The sequence below is a fragment of the Numenius arquata genome, chromosome 15 (assembly GCF_964106895.1).
Source record: "Numenius arquata chromosome 15, bNumArq3.hap1.1, whole genome shotgun sequence".
Classification (NCBI taxonomy): Eukaryota; Metazoa; Chordata; class Aves; order Charadriiformes; family Scolopacidae; genus Numenius; species Numenius arquata.
The window spans coordinates 3,707,121-3,726,838 of NC_133590.1; the positions used below are offsets into that span (position 1 = coordinate 3,707,121).

General features: G+C 43.8%; 1 protein-coding gene across 1 annotated transcript in view; it reads left to right on the forward strand.

Annotated features, from left to right (window-relative positions):
- Positions 1–723: 723 nt before the first annotated feature.
- The window catches only part of PDCD11 (programmed cell death 11), a 28,134-nt gene continuing 9,139 nt past the window's right edge, over positions 724–19,718 (forward strand). The window contains exons 1-24 of the mRNA XM_074158854.1: positions 724–825; positions 1,356–1,487; positions 1,659–1,826; positions 3,132–3,293; positions 3,928–4,051; positions 4,419–4,600; positions 5,333–5,440; positions 5,901–6,107; positions 6,465–6,589; positions 7,202–7,262; positions 7,961–8,107; positions 8,229–8,480; positions 9,376–9,519; positions 10,200–10,400; positions 10,963–11,133; positions 12,059–12,278; positions 14,597–14,749; positions 15,764–15,879; positions 16,038–16,558; positions 17,042–17,104; positions 17,574–17,682; positions 18,188–18,277; positions 18,604–18,706; positions 19,236–19,413. Coding sequence (XP_074014955.1) covers positions 724–825; positions 1,356–1,487; positions 1,659–1,826; positions 3,132–3,293; positions 3,928–4,051; positions 4,419–4,600; positions 5,333–5,440; positions 5,901–6,107; positions 6,465–6,589; positions 7,202–7,262; positions 7,961–8,107; positions 8,229–8,480; positions 9,376–9,519; positions 10,200–10,400; positions 10,963–11,133; positions 12,059–12,278; positions 14,597–14,749; positions 15,764–15,879; positions 16,038–16,558; positions 17,042–17,104; positions 17,574–17,682; positions 18,188–18,277; positions 18,604–18,706; positions 19,236–19,413 — 3,839 coding nt within the window. The remainder of the gene's footprint in view (positions 826–1,355; positions 1,488–1,658; positions 1,827–3,131; positions 3,294–3,927; positions 4,052–4,418; positions 4,601–5,332; positions 5,441–5,900; positions 6,108–6,464; positions 6,590–7,201; positions 7,263–7,960; positions 8,108–8,228; positions 8,481–9,375; positions 9,520–10,199; positions 10,401–10,962; positions 11,134–12,058; positions 12,279–14,596; positions 14,750–15,763; positions 15,880–16,037; positions 16,559–17,041; positions 17,105–17,573; positions 17,683–18,187; positions 18,278–18,603; positions 18,707–19,235; positions 19,414–19,718) is intronic.

The following is a 19,718-nucleotide window of genomic DNA, read 5'->3' on the forward strand; positions in this document are numbered from 1 at the left end:
CATCTGTGTTATAAATACGTATGTATAGATAGAGCTTACACAGAGAGGCATGAAATTATATTAACCTTTAAGGTTGGTATCCAAAAAGTGAAGCTTATTTACTGAGCTTATTCTGCATTTCAGTCACAGCTTTCTGCTTGATGGCTGAGGCTGGTAATCTCAGCCTACCCACTGAATGTGATAATAAAGATCTGTTTAAGTAACTTGCGGCTAAAAAGGCTTTATTAATATCTATGTGGTGCGTCTGCCTTAAAAACTTAATGCTTCAGTACAATTGGGCAGTAGTTTTTCCATGGAAAGGGTTCTTAAGCCTTGGAATGGGCTGCCCAGGGAAGTGGTTGAGGCACCATCCCTGGAGGGATTTAAAAGACGGGCTGCCATAGTGCTTAGAGACATGGGTTAGTGATGGTTTTTATCAGAGTTAGGTTGATGGTTGGACTAGATGATCTTAAAGGTCCCTTCCCGCCAACCTAGGCAATTCTATGATTCTAGTAAAAAGCATTAGGGGTGTGCGTATTTAGGTGGACCGTTGCAACACTTCAGTGTAGTCAAACAGAAAGGTGACTTTCTGTTTTGTCACTGACTTAACTGTATAATAGCCATCTGAATTCTTTCTGAGTTTGGGCATAGTTACCTCTTAAGTCTCTTCGGTGTTTTTGAGGAACAAGCGTAAGAACTAAAAGTTTAATCTGTTTTTGTCGTTTGTCCCATAGAAGTGCAAGCATGGCATCCATGGAAGAAAATTTTCCTCGAGGGGGCATCCAGAAAAAACCCACAGAGGGAAAAACATCCAACCCGAAAGTAGAGCGGGACAATTTGTTTGATGTATGTTGGTTGTGTGTTCTTGATTAACTCTTCTCAGAGCTTTTCCGCTGTCAGCATTTGACCTGCAATCCTTCCTGTCCTTTGCTTCTACAGCAGGGACTTCCAGAAAGAGAAAACTGCTCATATCCACCGTTCTCTTGATCTCTCAAAGATCCCTGATGTCTGGTGCACTATCGGTCAGGCTTTAGCTTTTCAATTTTCCACAAGCTTCTTGTAGTGAGGCCTCTGTTAGTGGATATGGACTAAGTTTGGCCTTTCTTTTCTGCTGGTAGAGTGTGGTGCAGATCACTTCAACCACTCCTTTCCGTTCCCTAGATTCACACTTTTATAAATGATCAGCCTCAACCCAAAGGAGTTATTTTGGAAGACTTGCATGTAGATGTATAGCAGTTAGCAAGGTCGTTCTCTTTTTTTTTTTTTTTTCCAAACCTAGTATTTTCTTCTAATTTTATTTCGGTCAGCAGAGTTCTACCTTAGTGCAAAGTTCATCTCTTTATTTTTTTCCCCTCTCTGCTTATGATCTGCTTTAGGTTCACCATGAAGAACAATCCCAGAAAAGAAAAAGGAGCCGAAGTGATCAAGGAAAGCAGAAAAAGTTCAAGGCAGACAGAACAGCCGCTGCTAAAGACAGCATTGTGAATATTGAACCACTCTCAATCGAGGTTTGTGGATAAATGTTTGATTTTGTGTGCATCTCTCTTCTGGGCTATGCAAAAATGGCATGTTCTTCTTCACTAAACCTCTATAGCAGTGATTTGGGACAAAAGTGTGTTTACTGCCCTGTTATCACTGACTTGCTGAGATATCTACCATATGCTGTTCTGCTTTCCCAGGCGGTCTGTGAGGGGATGCTGTTCCTTGGTTGTATAAAAGAGGTCAGTGACTACGAGCTAGTCGTCAGCTTGCCCAACGGACTGTCAGGATTTGTGCCGGTCACGCAGATCAGTGATGCCTACAGCACATTGCTGAGCAAGCAGGTGGCCCAAGGAGAACTCCTGGAGGTGAGACCTTGGACTGAGGCTATGATTTGTGCCTGGGAGCTAAAGAGTGTTAATAATACTTCAGAACCAACCCCCGAGGTCTTGCTTAGGAGCCTGGTTTCTGGTATCATAGAATGGTTAGAGTTGGAAAGGACCTTAAAGATCACAGAGTTCCAACCCCCCCACCATGGGCAGGGACACCTCCCACCAGACCATGTTGCTCAAAGCCCCATCCAGCCTGGCCTTAAACACTTCCAGGGATGGGGCATCCACAACTTCCCTGGGCAACCTGTTCCAGCGTCTCACCACCCCCACAGGAAAGAATTTATTTCTAGTATCTAATCTAGATCTCCCCTCTTTCAATTTAAAACCATTACCTCTCATCCTATGGCTCCACTCCCTGAACAAGAGTCCCTCCTCATCTCTCCCGTAGCCCCTTCAGGTACTGGAAGGCTGTTATAAGGTCTCCCCAGAGCCTTCTCTTCTCCAGGCTGAACACCCCCAACTCTCAGCCTGTCTTCATAGGAGAGGTGCTTCAGCCTTCCGATCATCTTCTGATCAGATAGATCATCTATCTCACAGCTGACTTGAATTTGATTGCCTCCAGTGCCTCAGCCTTGGATAAATAATCCTTGAACTTCCTAGACAGCCTGTTGAGCATGAAGAGATTTGTGCTGCCTGTTTGCTGCTGAAGCTAAGTACTTGATCCCTGGCTGTAGGCAACAATGGAATGAAGTTAGGGCAGTGGTTGGAAGATGATATAAAGTCCCATTTCATCGTATGTTGCCTCATGCAATGTGCTTCTGTGTAGTGCTGATGTAGACTGACCTTGGTTTGGAGCTGTCTCTTCTAAGCAAGCTGCGATTTCTTCATAATGGTGATTGCTAGAAAGAACAAGGATGGAATAATCTGTTATCCTGTCTCTCTCGTGTCAGCACTCCATAAATTTTTCCAGTGTGGTGTGGAATGTGGTACCTGCTGGGTGTGGTAGTGATTTTTCCCTGCTAAAGACGGAGGCACGGTTAGGGTCATTGCTGGCTCTGTAGACGCGTTTTCTCAGCTGCAGCCTCCTGACTCTATCCCACACAGTATTCCTTTTTGAAGCAAAGCCTCCTGGACTTGCTAACCTCGTGTAGTGTCATCCCTGCCTCTGCATTGAAATCCTGGTGTTTGTGACATTTCCTGTCTTTTATTGTAGTGTTGACAGAGAAACAGAACTTTGCTGTGGGATTTTGATTTCAAAAGCTACTGCAGTAACAGACTCTGGCCTTCTTATTTATGATTGTAAAATTTGTGTGTTTCTCTCTTGATCGTCTTGCTGGGCAGGACTTGAATTCGCTCTCGGACATGTATTCTCCAGGGACACTGGTCAGGTGCGTTGTGACCAGTGTTGAGAAAAGTGCTGACGGACGTCGGAGTATCAAGTTATCGATCGACCCCAAGAAGGTCAATAAGGGTCTGAATGCTTCAGCCCTTGCATCTGGCATGGTATGTGTTCTGGGTCTGTTATAGCCTCTCTAGGCTTTGGAGGTGCCTCTTGCACAGTTTGTGGAGGAACATTTAACTTTGTCCTTGCTTGGCATCAGAGCAGAACCTGGAGCTGCTCCCACCATGGATGAGACCTGGGAGGAGAGGGCAGTATTGGGTCTTGTTTCCAGGTTGTTACTCATGAAGTCCATTCACCTGATTCTGTCTCAATATGGACGCGTTATTTAATGACTTATTTTTGAGTAGATTTCTTTATTATTTATGCAGAGAATAATATTTAACCTGCTTTGCAGAGTTGCTTAGTTGTTTAGGTTTTGTGTTTCCAGCTGTATGGTTGTAGGCGTGTGCCTGCAATTAGAGCACCTGCTATTTTTGAGCATCCCAATTTTTCTTCCCTACTGGTTTGTGAACTCCATATGTGTATAGTTGCATAAGGGTAGAGTTGAGACCGCACTGCCAGAAAAGTTCTGTAATAAGAAAGAATGTAGTGTTCTTTCTGCTGCTCTAGAAAACTCAGCTCTCTGTTCTTGTGAAACAATTGAGTATTTGGGTGGGGAATCTCTTACCCAATGTGCATTCTTTGAAGACCCAGCTGTCACCACGTTACTGAATCACAGTGCTTCCCTCCCAACAGCTGCTCTCTGGCTTTGTGTCTAGTGTGGAAGACCATGGCTACCTCATTGATATTGGAGTTAGGGGGACTCATGCTTTCCTGCCTCGTCAGAAAGCCCAAAATTACATCAAAGCAGTCAAGAGAGGTAAGTAGTAGTGCAGGAGAAGCTGCTGGGGTTAAAACGGAGGTGGAGAATGACAGGAATTAAAGCTTGTTATATTTGTGGTGTTAGAGGACCTCAATGAGATTGGGTCAAGGTGGAGTCTTTGCGAGTTGCTGAAAACAGCAGTTTTCTGGCTGGTCTGCAACAAGCTTTTGGGTTTCAGCCTGTTTTCTGCAGGCTGTGTTACTGTTCCAAGCCCATCCATCCCTTCTAGCAGTAGACTTCACTTAGATTGAGAGGAGTTCTAACTTCTTAAAATAGAGGGAACTCTGAAAAAGCTTTGGAAAGAGTGGAATGGAATCCCTGAGTGTTCCTGGTGGAGGTTTTATGCTGTGACTTATCTCGGTAGGGTCTGACTTGAAAATAGGCCAGAACCTGCACTGTGTCATTGTGGAAGTAAAGAACGAGGGAAGAGTGGTCCGTTTGTCCATTGATCGATCAGAGGTTGCTGCATCCCTTGCAACAGAGCGACAGAACTGGACCCTCTCTAATTTATTACCAGGGCTGGTGGTGAAAGCTCGAGTGCAGAAGGTAAGCTCTGGGTTAGGGTTTTGGGGGTTGGTTGGGGTTTTTTTTCACCTTGCCGGAGGTCAGGAGACAGGTGAAGTAGAGAGAGAAGTTTATGCCCTGAAAAATTTTGTGCTTGGGCTCAATTATTTTAAAATAGCAGACTATTATCTGCTGGACACTTCCTCCACTTCATTCACCTAAGGTCTGATCTCTGTCCTGGTTGTGATGCCATTGAATATAAAGGCTTCAGCTTGGAGTTGGTGATGAAGCTTGAAGCAGAACAAGATCCTTTTTGTGTTTCTCTGGACTTTGCCTAGGAAAAGTATTCCACAGGTTGGCAGTAGTCTTCAGACTAAACACAGCATCATTGAAAACCTAAAGGATGGCTTTTGCAAAAAAACGTAGAAAGCGGAATTATTAGCAGTTCTCCTGTAGAATTGGTAGCAGTTTTCCTGTTTCTTGTGATGTGCTTGTTGATTATCACTGACTGCCTTTTTGTGAAATGTTTGAAAAACGGGCAACGTAGGGCAACGTTGGTTCCAGGGCAACGGAGCTGGTGAGGGGTCTGGAGAATAAGTCTGATGAGGAGAGGCTGAGGGAGCTGGGGCTGTTCAGCCTGAAGAGAAGGAGGCTGAGGGGAGACCTTCTCACTTTCCTTCCAACCCAGTTAATTCTATGATTCTATGAATTGCTCTCGCTTTCTGAGCTGCATGCAAATATTTTTTTTTGGCATTTTTTCCTTCCACATTCTAGGTAGCCCCACTTGGGATCAAAGTGAGCTTTCTGTCTTCCTTCACTGGCGTTGTGGATTTCATGCACATGGACCCAGAAAAATCCATGAACTATTCTCCGGATCAAGTGGTAAGGAGGGTGAAGGATGGCTCCAGTTGGTATGTTGCTTGCAACATCTTTTATCTTCCCTGCCATTTTAGTGGAATAATCTCTGAAATCTTTCTGATGATAGCTGTCCTTCTCATCTTTTATTTGAATTACTATCGTGGCTGCTTTAGAGCTGTAAAGAGCAAAGCCATTCCTGGAGTAATGGAAGGCATATTTGGGAAGCACAACAGACTTGCAAGTGAAAGAAAATTTCTTGTGTGGTCATGTACCAGAATAGCCCATAAACAACACACGAAAGCAAAAATCGCTCCTCTGTGAAGCTGTTAGAACTAAAGTGATGCCTTAGTGGCAATACTGGGAAGTGCTTGTACATGGACAAAGAGTTCGGGTACCAAGCATAATGTCTAAAAATGTGAGCAATGTGCCTTTCTCCTCTTTTGTTTACAAACTTGTGTTTAACAAACATATTATCTTCTCCCAGATGAAAGCTTGCATCCTCTCCATCCACCCCACCTCCAAGGTGGTGCGACTTACTCTGCGGCAGGCCTTCCTCCACCCCGGGGGATCCCCAAACCAGCTCTCCAATGATCGCATGGGGGCAGTGGTGGAAGAGTCAACAGTGAAAGTTTTCTACAAGCAGTTTGGTGCCATCTTTGAGCTTGATGATGGCACTCTTGGGTTTGCACGGGTAAGTACCCAGGGCAAGTGAGGGAAGTCCTCTATAGCTATCTTTGCCTCCTGGGGAAGGAGGCTAGGAGGAGGTTTTATTTTCCGCCTTTATGTTCTTTGTGAGACAAATAGAACAAAATTAGGACAACATGAAAGGTGTTTGCCAAGTTGTACCTCCCCTTGTTTGGGTTGAAATGTGGGAGGGTTTTTGGGAAGAAACGGTGAAACCTGCTGCATAGAGTGAGTACGTTAGGAACGATTTGGTCAGGTGCTGCCACTTAAAAACTTATAAACTGAAGGTCTATATCAGTTATAAGCTGAAGGTCTATATCAGTGCTTCCATTTTCCAAACTAAATTGTAATTTATTTTTTCTAGTTGAAACATCTTTCAAAAAACAGAAAATCTTTTAAACCTGGGGCGTTTAAGACAGGATGCAAACACAAATGTCGGATCATTGACTACAGCCTGATGGATGAGATGTGTATTGTATCTCTGAAGTAGTAAGTTTCATAGACTTCCAGAAAATTGTTTGAAGGATTAGAAGGGTTTTGTCGAGAGTGGAAAATAGCACATTGGTTTGCTGGACTGGAACTTGCCATTTGGGGTTTTTGGCTTGTATCTCTTGTCTTATGTCAGGTTGTGTGGGCATCTCGCGTGTCCTCCCCATACTACAGGGAGTTGGGACACCATCAATATAGTTGGTGGGCTGAGGCACAAGGAGGCCAAATTAATTCTGCTGAGATCATGTCAGAGGGCTATGGCTGAAGAGGACATTGAACCTTGATCTTTCAAGTCCCAGCCCATTTTGCTTCTCCCTCTTTGTATTTCCATCTACGTGGCTTTAAGCACTGCGGATCATGGGTTCCCCTTTCATGGAGCCATATGGTGGCCATAGCTGTGTGGCTGTCACCTGAAATGGAGCGTGCTGAAACTCCCTGAACATTATGTCCAGAGTTGTTTTGGGAGGTGGGTCAGTTGGAGTAAAACACAGACTCTGGAGTTGTAGAACACTTGGTGTGTGGGTGACATAATGTTTATTTGGGACAAGGCAAAGATCCTGGATTTCCTACAGGTTGACTGATTGGTCCTCTCTTGCTGTGTCTCTTTCCTAGTCAGGTTATTGAAGCGCGGTTTCTGCGATACCAAGATATCCACACAGGGGATGTGGTGCAGGTGAGCTTCTGAAGGACTGACACAGTACTGTGTAGCCATTACACTTTGCGCATTTGCTCAATCACTGTTCTTTTTCTCTGCCTAATACGTATATTCAACTTCTCATCCAGACTAGTGAGATGAAAGTGAGGGGGGAAAAAGCTTCTTGCAGGACTTGGTTAGTGGAAAGTGATACTTTTCTCACTTTGTTTAGGTTTTCTTTCATGATGTTGCCAAGGCAATAAAATTTTAGCCGCAGTTAGTCATTTATTTGTGGCCATGAATATATTTTTACAAAGACTAGAGTGAAGGAAACTAAAACTTTCCTTGCACTCAAAGTAGAAGTTTGTGTATGGACCATCACAACCAGCTGATGGGCAGAAAGCTACTCGGTTATGAATCTTCCTATGTTGGAGTCATGACTGTATTGGGTATGTCTCTGGGAACAATTCCAGTTTGTTAGAGTCAATTGAGGTTTTGCAGAAGCAGCCTATGCTTAAGAAAATGAGGCTGTAAAACAGCCGTATGTAATGTATAAAAGTTAATGGGTCAGATTGGTTTGCTGGAGTGTGGGTTGGACTGAGATTTTATTTTTTGGTGAGATTTTTTTATTAGATTTGGGGATTATAGGTGGTGCAACATCTTGTCTGTTTCCTACCTGCACATGGTCTGCTCTTCATGCTGAATTTACTGATCTTTGTCTGTGTTTTGGGTTCTAGGGCAAAGTATTTGCATTGAAACCCATTGGGATGCAGGTGAAAGTGACTGATGGGATTAAAGGGCTTGTACCATCCTTGCATCTCGCTGATGTGATCCTGAAGCAGCCTGAGAAGAAGTACAACATAGGAGATGAAATCAAGTGTCGGGTAAGAGCTGCCAGGCAGGGTCTACAGCTGCTTTGCACTCTTTTGGTTTGAGTTTTGCAGCTGGATTGATCAGACAATGGCGGACATGCTTTTTGAACCTTCTCGTACTCCATTTTTGTAGGTACTAGAGTGCAATCCTGAAGGAAAGAAGCTGATCCTTACTCTAAAGAAAAGTCTTGTCCAATCAAAGCTTCCAATCCTCTCCAATTATGAAGATGCAAAACCAGGGCTAATCACACATGGCTTTGTGGTGTGTGCGAGGGAGTTTGGCTGCATTGTGAAGTTCTACAATGATGTCAAAGGTCTGGTACCCAAGAATGAGCTGAGCTCAGAACCCATATCTTGTCCAGATAAAGTCTTCAATGAAGGCCAGGTAATTAATGGCAAGGTACCTATGCCTTGCTTTGTGTTTGAATGCAAAAGAGAAATCTGCGGTTGAGTTGGCTCCAAGGTGGGTTTTCCTCTGGAGGAATCAGCTGCACACAGAGATCTTCACGTCCTTTTACTTTAATACTTGTGCTGCATTTAAACAGATGAGGCTGTGAAAGGGGCAGCTCTTCTTTGAGAATTTCACAGAGCTGTCTTTGTTTCTAGGCTCTCTCTGCTCTGGTGTGCAGGAGACACCATGGTATGTGATACAGGGACTACACTTGGTTGAGTTACTGAGACTGTAGAAGTTTGGGGTTCTAGGCTGCAGTTTCTTAAAGGAAGTTAAAACTCTTGCCTACAGAATCAGAAGGATGAGGTTTCCTGCTTCTGAATTATTCTGCTTTTCCTGTTTGTTTCAAATCCTGCTTATCTTAAACCAGGCACTCTGGGAACTGTGCTGTTCACTAAGTTCTGGTCTTTGTAGTGGGTAGGCCGATACAGATCTCAGCTTTCTTTGTTATTTTTTCTGATGCTTTTGTTTGTCTCTAATCCTGCTGTTTGTTGACTGGATAGGGAGAAGGGTCATTTTCTAGTCAAGATTTCTGGCTGCAAATCGTTAGGTCTGAATTTTATTCTCAATTCTACTACAGACCTGCCTCACACAGGTCATTTAATGATTATGTAGTTCCATTTTCCATATGTATAATCCGAAGGACGTTTGTCCCTGGTTGAACCTCCTTGGTTGAACCTGCTAAGTTATAGTCACTGGCGTGCTATCCTTAGGTGTGGGACAAAAGTGTACTGTGTATGCATTTCCCTGTCTTATTTTGTAGGTGGTAGCACACCAAGGAGGAGGGTCAACTGAATTAAACTTTTCTTTTTGTTTTTGTTTTCTGCAGGTGGTCAAAGTAATGGTCTTAAAATGTGAGCCCCAGCAGGAAAGACTCTTGTTGTCCTTCAGGTTATTGAGCAAGCCTGCCCAGGAGGATAAAAAGGAAGGGACTCCAAAGAAGAAACAGGAAGTGAAATATCAAATAGGAGAGGTATTGAATTCAATGACTGCTCCCTTTTTTGCCATTTCCTACTTATTTTCCAAACAATTTGGTATCACTTTGAACAATGTTGCTTGAAGAAAAGCTGTTGGTGATCAGGAACTAGCATTAAATGTGCATTTCTTATTTTGCGGTTGGCCTCCTGGGTCAAAACCAGGATCTCAGGATAAAGGAGTCCCAGGACAGTCGTTCTGGAGGTACCAATTAGTGCTCCTGCTCCTAGGTGGAGTCCTCTTTCTTCTGGGTGCTGCTGATGTTTCCACTCCAAAAGTAGCTGCTTTTGCTCCCTGGAAAATGACAACTTCAGAGAAATGTTTTGAAATGCTTCCCTGGTGTCTTTGGAATGAACACAGTTTCCAACACCCTGCAGATACTGCTAATGCAGGAACAGGACAGTTCTAATCTTGTTTAAATTATTCCCTTCACCCTTCAAATAGAAAGCCACAATCAAGAGAATGCTCTTGATTTTTCTGGGAGCTGAGTTACTGTTATTTTACTGTCAATGTTGGCATGGTTTTTAGGCTCAGCCCTGTTGGTGGGAGATTTTCTCATATATAGCTGGGAGGCCATGTCAGAGTCCCTGCAGCGCAGCGTTTGGTACCCTGTGCCTCAAAAGGGATGGCTTCAAAGACACTTGGAATTTTGTATCACTGTGTTTGTTCTCTTTTCAGATGGTTGATGTGAAAGTCTTAAAGAAGAAAGATAACGGGCTAGAGGTTTCTGTCTTAGAAGATGAAGGCAATGTGATGGCCTGGATTCCCACAGTGCACCTCTCTGACTTTGTTGTGAACTGCAAGCTTCTGTGGCATTGTCTTCAAGAGGGCGATGTCCTGCCAAGAGTTATGTGCCTAAGTGACAAGGGAGAGCGTATCGTATCCTTTGCCACCTTAACCAGTCAAAAAAAGTGGGGGGAAGGAGGTATCTGTCAGGAATCCAGAGTATCTGCAACAAAAAGAAGATACGCTAGTTAGTGTGTTGAAGGAGTGCCTGTCAAGCTAGTGGTGCTTCAGAGAGTCATTATAACTTGCTTGTGTTAAAAGTGAGGCTCAACTGCTGCTAGAATCCCATCAGAACCAGGACTTGGTTGTGAATTGACTGATCTTTCCAAACAGCTTCTAGGCTGTTAATCTTATCACAACCTCAGCAAAAATTTTGCTGTTTTTATACCAAAAATCAGAACTGAAATATTAGGAAGTTGGCATTTCTGCTAGAGTGAAGCATGTATCTTTAATGTTGAGCAGCTTAAGAGACATCAGTTGCTAAATTTTAGCGTGGAGTGATCAAGACAGAAATTGGGATTGCAGGATTTTGAGTTCCTGTGTTGTCTAACCTGCAAAAAGTGCTCTAGCCCAATGGTTAGCAGCACCAAGAGATTTGCTTGGCATCAGGCTCCTTTCGTTCATCTTTCCCCATTTTTCCTAAATGGTTGTTCAGACCTTGAGCAGAAAGTCTGCAGTGATTTCTGCTGTACAGGAGGAGCAAGTTGTGCGAAGTTTCTCTGAAATCCAGCCTGGGATGCTATTGACTGGTTACGTGAGGAACGTGATGCCTTTTGGAGTGTTTGTGGAGTTCCCTTTTGGTGTGACAGGACTGGCTCCCAAAGTGGTAAGCAATGCGTTCACTTCATGAAACAGCATGTGTGGAATCAGGTGTGCTTGCAACATGGCTTTTAGCAAAAAAGCATGGCTTTTAGCATGGCTTTTAGATTTGGAGTCCTCAACGCAGGAAGGTCATGGACCTGTTGGAATGGGTTCAGTGGAGGGCCGCGAAAATGATCAGAGGGCGGGAGCACCGCTGCTATGAAGACGGGCTGAGAGAGTTGGGATTGTTCAGCCTGGAGAAGAGAAGGCTCTGGGGAGACCTTGTAACAGCCTTCCAGTACCTGAAGGGGCTACAGGAGAGATGAGGAGGGACTCTTGATCAGGGAGTGGAGCCATAGGATGAGGGGTAATGGTTTTAAATTGGAAGAGGGGAGATTTAGATCAGATATTAGGAAAAAGTTCTTTACTGTGAGGATGGTGGAACACTGGCCCAGGTTGCCCAGAGAAGCTGTGGATGCCCCATCCCTGGAAGGGTTCAAGGCCAGGCTGGATGGGGCTTTGAGCAACGTGGTCTGGTGGGAGGTGTCCCTGCCCAGGGCAGGGGGTTGGAACTCGATGATCTTTAGGGTCCCTTCCAACTCTGACCATTCTATGATTCTATGAAAAGAACAGTAACAAGGAGGGAACAGTAGGGCTGTGGATGCTGCGTTTGCACAGCTTCCTCCTGTATGGTAAAAGCTGCTTTCAGGTTTGTGTTTTAAATCATTTCCAAAATGAAGGACTATTCAAGTGAACTTAAGCTTCTGCAAAGATTTCCTGTGACATCATGTAATTAATTTTAATTGATGGCGTTTTTTTAGTCTTTGTTAATTTCTCTTATGCATTTTCATGAAGTCTTAACTCAAACCCTTCTTCTGAACAGTGCTGCAGGTGGCTGAGAGTTAGCATCTGTGCTCAGTAACCCTTGCCTTTTTGTTTCCTTCGCACAGAGCATGAGTGACAAGTTTGTGACGGACACCAAGGACCACTTTGTGGTGGGACAGACCGTGATTGCAAAGGTGATGAGCATTGATGAGGAGAAGCAGCGTGTGCTCCTCAATCTGAAGGTGTCAGAGTGCAGCTCAGGCGATTCTGCTGCAGAGAGCTTTGCCCTGCTGAATCAATATTTCAAGGAGATGAAAGAAATCAGGAACTTGTTGAAAAGAAGAGGTAAAAGGTTGCACATGTTCTGCTAAAGGGTATCATATCACAAAAAAGAGGGGGCTCCAGAGCCCGTGGGGAAAACCATTTCAAAAAGGGAACGTCGTTTTCTTTTAAGTGAAAGAAAAGTTGGTTCAAGCAAAAACTTGGCTTCCGAGAGGAGCTTGTTAGAAGAAGGTTGTGTGTGCAGTGTCTGCCATTGACAAGAAGGCTTTTTGGAATTACAGCTGGAGCAAGCCGAAGCAGGTGCTCTTTTCATTGAAGTCTGCTAGGCCTCTTACACTGATTTCAGGTTGAAGCTTAGGGATTTAAAAATAAGGGTATAAATAGACAAACTGTGAGGTCCGTATACCAAAAGAGGAAGGGAGATTTCATGGTGCAAAAGGATGGGTTCCTTGAAGGGCCTATGAAGGTGAAAATAAGAAAAGCCAGGGTGAGATAGGATGTTCTGTGCACTAAAGCTTTTCTCCAGCCTTGGAGACACTTTTTTTGGTGTGAATATTTGTAATTGCTTTATGAACCAATCTAAAACTTAATTGACTGAGACATGTGGCAGTAGTTTCACCATTTAATTGTGTGTCACATGAGGCATTGTCTCTTTCTGTTTATTCTGAATCTGGCAATGATTAATTTTTAGTACTCTATGCTCTTGTGTTTTAAAAGCTGTAGTCTGCAGACCTGATTTCTCTGGTCAGTAAAAAGATATTAAATTCCAAAGAGCTTACAGACATAAGGGGTATTGGGCCAAGCTGTCAAAGCTATCTAATGTGCCAACAGAGGGGTAAGCGTATGGCTTTCCTGTTATGTGGTGGGTTTTTTTTTAAGTGGAAGAATGACTTGTGGAAGTCCAGAAAGAGTTTATTTCTGTGTGCCTGAGTCAATTGCCACAAAGCACCTGTGAAGTCAAACAGGTTGCCCAATGCCCAAAGCTGAATTTCCCCAAATGTCTGAAAAGAGAACGGTGATCAGCAATATGTGAGGCTCTCATTTGGTGTAAACTCATATATTTGAAATAGGCACTTAACACCTGCCCCTGCTAATTACTTTGTTTAGAAAAACAGCACTGGTGGGTGATTGGCACATAAGAATCAGAATGCACATCATGTCAATTTTGTTTACTCAAAAGTGATGGGAAGGACAGAAGACAACTGGAAGTGGCCTGAGTCAGTGCATCAGTGTCACTTGCCCAGCCTTTCTCATGTCAGTTAGCTGTCTGATGATAAAGCCGTGATCCTTTTTCCCTTGGTGCTTTCTGAAGAATAGTACATCTTTTTAAAGGGAATGATGCTTTTGGAGGGTTAAAATAATAAAGGAGAATGTCTTGATTCAAGAAGAATTTTCTTACTGGCCCGTTATATGCTGCAGGCAGCAGACACTCTTACTCTGTTTAAGTAAATAGGACTAGCTTTGTCCATCCAAATAAAGAGCAATCATTGGCAAGAGTAACAATATATTATTTGTATGCATACTGTATTTGCTGGTAACTCATAACCGATGAGAAATTACTATTTTTTACCTTCATGTAGCAGTGCTTTTTAACTATGACAGTGAAGGGCACCAGCATTGTTTTTTACTGGCAGTCAACAACTGCTCCTACTAGTCTTATGGTACAGAAATCCACATTTGTGCCTGCTGTGATCATCAAGTTGTTATTTATTGTTGATATTTGTGCATGGGATGCCTGATTATCACAGAAGGATGTTTTCAAGCGCCGTGAGCCTTAGCCAGGATCTGCTTAACTAGAGAGCACAAGGATAATTATGCTGGCTCTCAAGTGCTTGTGATAATCCCAACCTAGTACTCACTTGAGCGTGAGTTTGTACAAATAGATTTACCTACTTATATTACAGGTTTGCTGAGCGAGTCCTCTAGCAAAGGTTTTCTCACATACTCTTTTTCTAGTGTTAGGAATACTGGATATATTGCAGTTTGTTTTTATCAAATTCTAACTTTGCCTTTTTTAGGTTCTTTTTATATCCAGTAGCGTCTAATGTTTTGCTTCCTATAATTGTGTTTTTAGTATTGATCTACTTTGCTTTTACCTTTTTCTATATGCAATGCTGTGTGCCGGTGTTTCTGTAAGATTGGAAGGTGTTCTCTACAGAGTTATCAGATCCTTAATGTCACAAAAGTCTTTCTACTTTGATTAAATCTTAGAATTTACTTTGTATTCCTACAGATTCAGGAGCCTAAACTTTGCTTTCCATTACGAAGGTGGATATAAATGCTTGTTTGTGCGCTCTTGAGGAAATGTGACAGCTCTCTTTGTTTTGCAAAGAAACGACATAGGTAAAACTGGCTTCCCACTTTCTCTTCCCTTTATTTAGGGGGGTCCAGCACAGCCCAAGGCCTTTGGGAGTTGGTTCCTGGGAAGGAGCTGCAGCTGGTGGTGCAGGATGTGAAGGAGGATGGCTCAGCGCTGTTCAGTGGCAGCTGCGTCACAGGCTTGACTGTAACAGCCACTCGCTACCACTTGGGAGGTGAGAGTCTTGGCTTTGCTTGCTTTGGTTTTCACTTTTCACACTGACGAGGAAAGAACATGGGAGGAGTCTGATCAAAGTAGGGATGGGCTTGAATAGCAGTTTGGTTTCCTAATGTGTTGCCAGCCCATTTGCACGATTCGGGACATACCTGTTGCCTCTGTTACCCCATCTGTAAACTGGACTTAATCCTGCCTCATATCTTGGGCATCTTGTAAGGTCTAGTTTGTGCTCCAAGATCCTTATGTGAAGCATACTGTATATAAAAAAAGTGTTAATACAAGCTCTAGCTTTCTCATGTGGGTTTTTTTTTCTTCTTACTTTAGAAATATGTTCCTTGGAGTATGCTCTATCTGAAATTGCTGATAATTTTTCTTTTAAATCACTGTGACTTCAAAACAGGACTGCTTTTTTGGTACCTTGCAATTCAAAAATTAAAGCAGAAAAGTGCCATATTAAGCAGAACCAAACAAGTACATTCAGAGATAATGAATAAACCAATGAAACCTATATAAACTGCTAACTTCAGCAGGAGTAATATCTCAGCACTTCTGCATTCAGAAGAGTTTCTTTGTTTGCTCAGCAACAGATAGATTGATGATGGTTTTGTGAAATGTTAGCATACCTTTTTCAACACCTGTATTACCTTGAATTTCTGTTTAGTCAGCCTTGTCTGTGTTATTTAAGAGTAGCATCTTCAAGAAATCAATTTAGTTCTTCCATCAGACTCTCTTCCCAAATAAGAAAGCCCACGTTTTTTTTCTTCCTTGCCATTAATGTTGGAGGAATCTGTTCTTTTCTTAAAGAGACTTAATATACGTTTGGTACTATATTGACTTTGTTACAGTAAGTTACGATTAGTAATTATACAGTCTTTTTGTCACTATGGTTTTCAGGAATTAAACTGAACCACAGGCAGCCCTTCCTATCTGTCATGTGCCACTAGCTCAGTTGCTCAAAATTCTTCACTGTCATGACTGTCATCAGGAGATAATGTCCTTTTCTCATTTGTAGACAAAAATATTGTTCCTGGTGAGAAAATCAAGGCATTGGTTCTTCATGTGGATGCCCTCACATCCAAGGTGTATGTTTCTCTTCGGGAAGAACTGTTAAAACAAAGACCTAAGCAGGTATGTGTTCAGTTTTTGGATTTTTCTGTTTCTGGCTCTCCAGGCAATTAATGAATTTTGAGGGGGGGCTGTTTCCTTCTTTAGAACTGTGGGAGGTAGAGTGGATGGAATCAACATCTCAGCAGGAGAAGTCACTATCTCTATTTCTGTCTGTCTAGCGGTTCACAGAGAACTCCCAGCACTCTGCCATCGTGCAGCTCGTAGCAGAAGAGTTTGCCATCGTGTCTTTGTTGGAAACAGGCCAGCTGGCAGCTGTCCCCATAGCCTCTCACTTCAATGACACCTTCCGCTTTGACTCAGAAAAACTGAAGGTGGGACAAACAATCTCTGCAACCTTAAAAGTGGTGAAGGTGAATGACAACGGAGTCTTATTAGCAGTACAAGGCCCAGCAAAGAAGAATGTTTTTGTAAGGGTCCGGAAAGAATCTGAGACACCATTAGAAGAGATGCTTGCTGCTGTGACACACTCGCTTTCCCTGGGGGACATTGTTACTGGTACTGTTAAATCCGTCAAACCAACCCATGTCACAGTTGCTATTGATGACAAGCTGACGGGTTCAATCCATGCATCCCGGATTCTGGATGAAGTGCCCATAGGCTCTTTTCCAACATATACTCTGAAAGCTGGACAGAAGGTGACTGCCCGAGTCATTGGAGGCAGAGAGGTGAATACTCACAGGTGGGAAAACACGCTGATAATATTACTTCTTGGGGAATGCAAGGGGTGAAACAGTTACTCAGTTCAGATGAGCAAAGCTGCTCCCTCGTGTCATCACATACTGTTGCATCTATCCTTGCTGGGTTAGTTGAGGCCTGAGGAAGCCTGCTATTATATTCTACCTGAGATAGAGGTTTCAGTGAATTAGCTCTGTACCTGTGTCACTGTATTTATCTTGAGAATAGATTGCAAGAAAAAAAAAAAGATGTCTAAACTCTTAAAGTCCAGAAGAACTCAAGTAGGATTAGGCTCTAGGGGCTAAATTTGCCAGAGTATTTCAGGCACCTGAATTGCCACTGAAATAGTTCTAGGAAGAACTGGAACTTGAAAGCTCTTGCAGTTTTAGAGGGCTTACCCCTGGCTTTTTTGCCAATGCAGAGGGATTACAGGTGACTGGGGCCTGGAGAGATCATGAGAAACTTTAGTCCTTTTCCTGTTCTTTAGGTACCTGCCCATCACCCATCCACACTTCACACGGTCCATTCCAGAGCTCAGCATTCGACCAAGGTAAGTATTAGTCTCTGCGCTTTCTGCAGATACTTCACAGACCTTCTAACCTTGTAGGTTCCCTCCCTTGTTCCTCCCATTTGTGCAGGAGCTGACCATAAGCAAGGAGCTCCACCTGTATGCAGCATGGCAAGGTCTCTTATTTCCTCTGTCACACTAACTTGGGTCTAGGACCTGTGTTAAACCTCACAGTGCTCTCCTGGCACATGGGTTTCCTTTGAATGTCCTTCTGGCTTCAGGCTCTGCTAGTCTGGATTATGGTATGTCCGTGTCAGAAGGATTCCCTCTTAAGCCTAGGGAAGAATTAGGCTGCAGAAGGATGCAGTCTGGGAGGGGATGGTGGTGAATGTCACAAAAGCATTGTCACACTAGTACTGTCTCACCATGATCTTTTGGATTTCTAACTCCTATATTAACCATTAGGACCAAAGCTGGCTTACTGATGTCCTCTTTCTTTGTTTGCAAACAGCGAAATAGAAGGGGAAGTCACAGCAATGATAAACCCTAAAGAAGACAGTGCCCTCAAGAAACTTGGACTCTACGATGTTGGACAGACAGTCACCTGTTTTGTGAAAAAGGTGAGATTGGAGTTTTCCTAAGACTGGGGGAGGCAGCAAGTCAGTGTGACCTCAGGGGCCTTAGTTCAGACCTAAGCACTGACATTGCGGTGGTCTTCATTAACTGTGAGAGTGGCCCATGCAAAGTGCAGTGTCTTAGGGGGAGGGTAGAAAGACGTCACGTTTTCTGTACTTGATGGAGTCAATCTGACTCGTCCTCTTTGACGTGCCTGTTTGTTGCCAGCAGATGCTTCCCGCCCTGCACTCTAGCACCATGGCCTTTGAGAAATTGTGTGTGCCACCAGCACAGTGTATGCTCACTGCTGACGCCCTGTGTGCACTTGCCTGTGAACCACAGCAGTGTAATGCTTGTGAGACTAGGAGCCAAATCACCGTTTTTGCTTAGTTCAAGAGCCAAGACTGGAGTAGTTCTTCTAGCCTTAAGAATTAGTGAATCTACCAGGGAAGGGGTTTTTTTTTCCCAAGTTCTCATGCTGTCTTCTCTGGTTATTTGGTGTCTTCTCAGTATAACGTCCTCAAAAATTGGCTGGAGGTGGAAGTCACCCCTGACATTCGAGGAAGAATTCCTCATCTGCTGCTGTCTCTGAACACCAAGGTAAGAGGCCATTACAGATAAGCTACACGAATTTTTTTTTCGTGCAGATGGCTGTTAGTAATGACTGCAGATACTTCTGACATCCACGTGAACTCCTTATCCAGTGCTCTGCCCTTTAGGCATTGCTGACCCTCACTGGCAAGCAAGTACTCTGCCTGTACATTCTGCTCAGGATGGCAGAGCCATTGAAGCAATGCTGAGCTATCAGTCAAGTGTACACATCAAAGATGTGTATAGAAAGCATAACGCTTCATAGGAGAAGCACCAGTCAGAGTTGTGCCAAGCTTCTTTTCTGGTGACAAGTGGAAATCTGTCTTTTCTTTCAGGTCTTAAAACATCCGGAAAAGAGCTTCAAAAATGGCCAAGCAATATCAGCTACAGTGACTGGAACAGATGTCACCGAAACAAACCTCTGCTTGTCACTCACAGGTATAGTGAAGTCTTAACAGCAGGACACCACTGCATGTGGTGCTTTACGCAGGGGTGGGCCTGCACTGACCCCTCAGGTGGTGGTGTTACACTCCAGAGCCACGCTGTGCCTCCCTGTAGGACAGAACTAACCCCTGGGACCCTGACCCAGATGTAGCAGTGTGGAAGGCAAGAGAGGTCAGACCTTTAGACTAAAGAATCACTTTCCTCCTGTCCCAGACTGAAGCCCTTCTCTGAGCCCTTGTGAACGTATTCCCTTCTGATCTCAGACGTGAGATGATATATCTGTCATCATTTGTCAGTTATTCTGGATCCTGGAACTGTGCATGTAGGGGACCTTGTCTTGGGCTACCAGGGCAAACGTTGCTGTGAATCGAGAGAGCGCATAGGCTGCACCTTGCCAAAAGTTGGTGGGTTTGATATGTGACTAGGCAACTAAAATCAGCTTCACTGACTCATTACAGCTGGTGCTTTGGTTGCATGCTTTTGGGATTATTATGAAGCCCTCTTCCTCCTTCACTTTTTCCAGGAATTCAGTTGCTGGAGCAGGGCACCATCGCCATAGGCATGGTAACAAAGGTGACTCCACACATGGGTTTGACCATTGCGCTGCCAGGTGGGAAGACTGGCAGAGTCAACATCTTTCACCTGAATGATACTTATACAGAGAATCCTCTAGGTGACTTCAAAGTTGGCAAGATTGTCAGGTCAGTAATTGTCTGTCTTGTTCCCTCAAGCTGCAAGGCTTAGAAGTATCTCTCTCCGGTGCCAGGCTTTTTACTGCCATAAGATGATGCCAGACCTGTAAGGTTCAGTCTGTAGCTAAGAAGTAACGCTGACTTATGACCTTATACGTGTTTGGGTGAAAGTCTTGAATTTTCCATGTATGAAAAAGCACCTTTTCAGCTGCCGCCTTGGACTGTGTTTTGAGAGTGGCTACTCTCTTAGCAAAGGTGCTGATGGGACTGAGGGAAGCCAGTTATCCCAGCTCTGCTGTGGTTCTGTGGGCTGT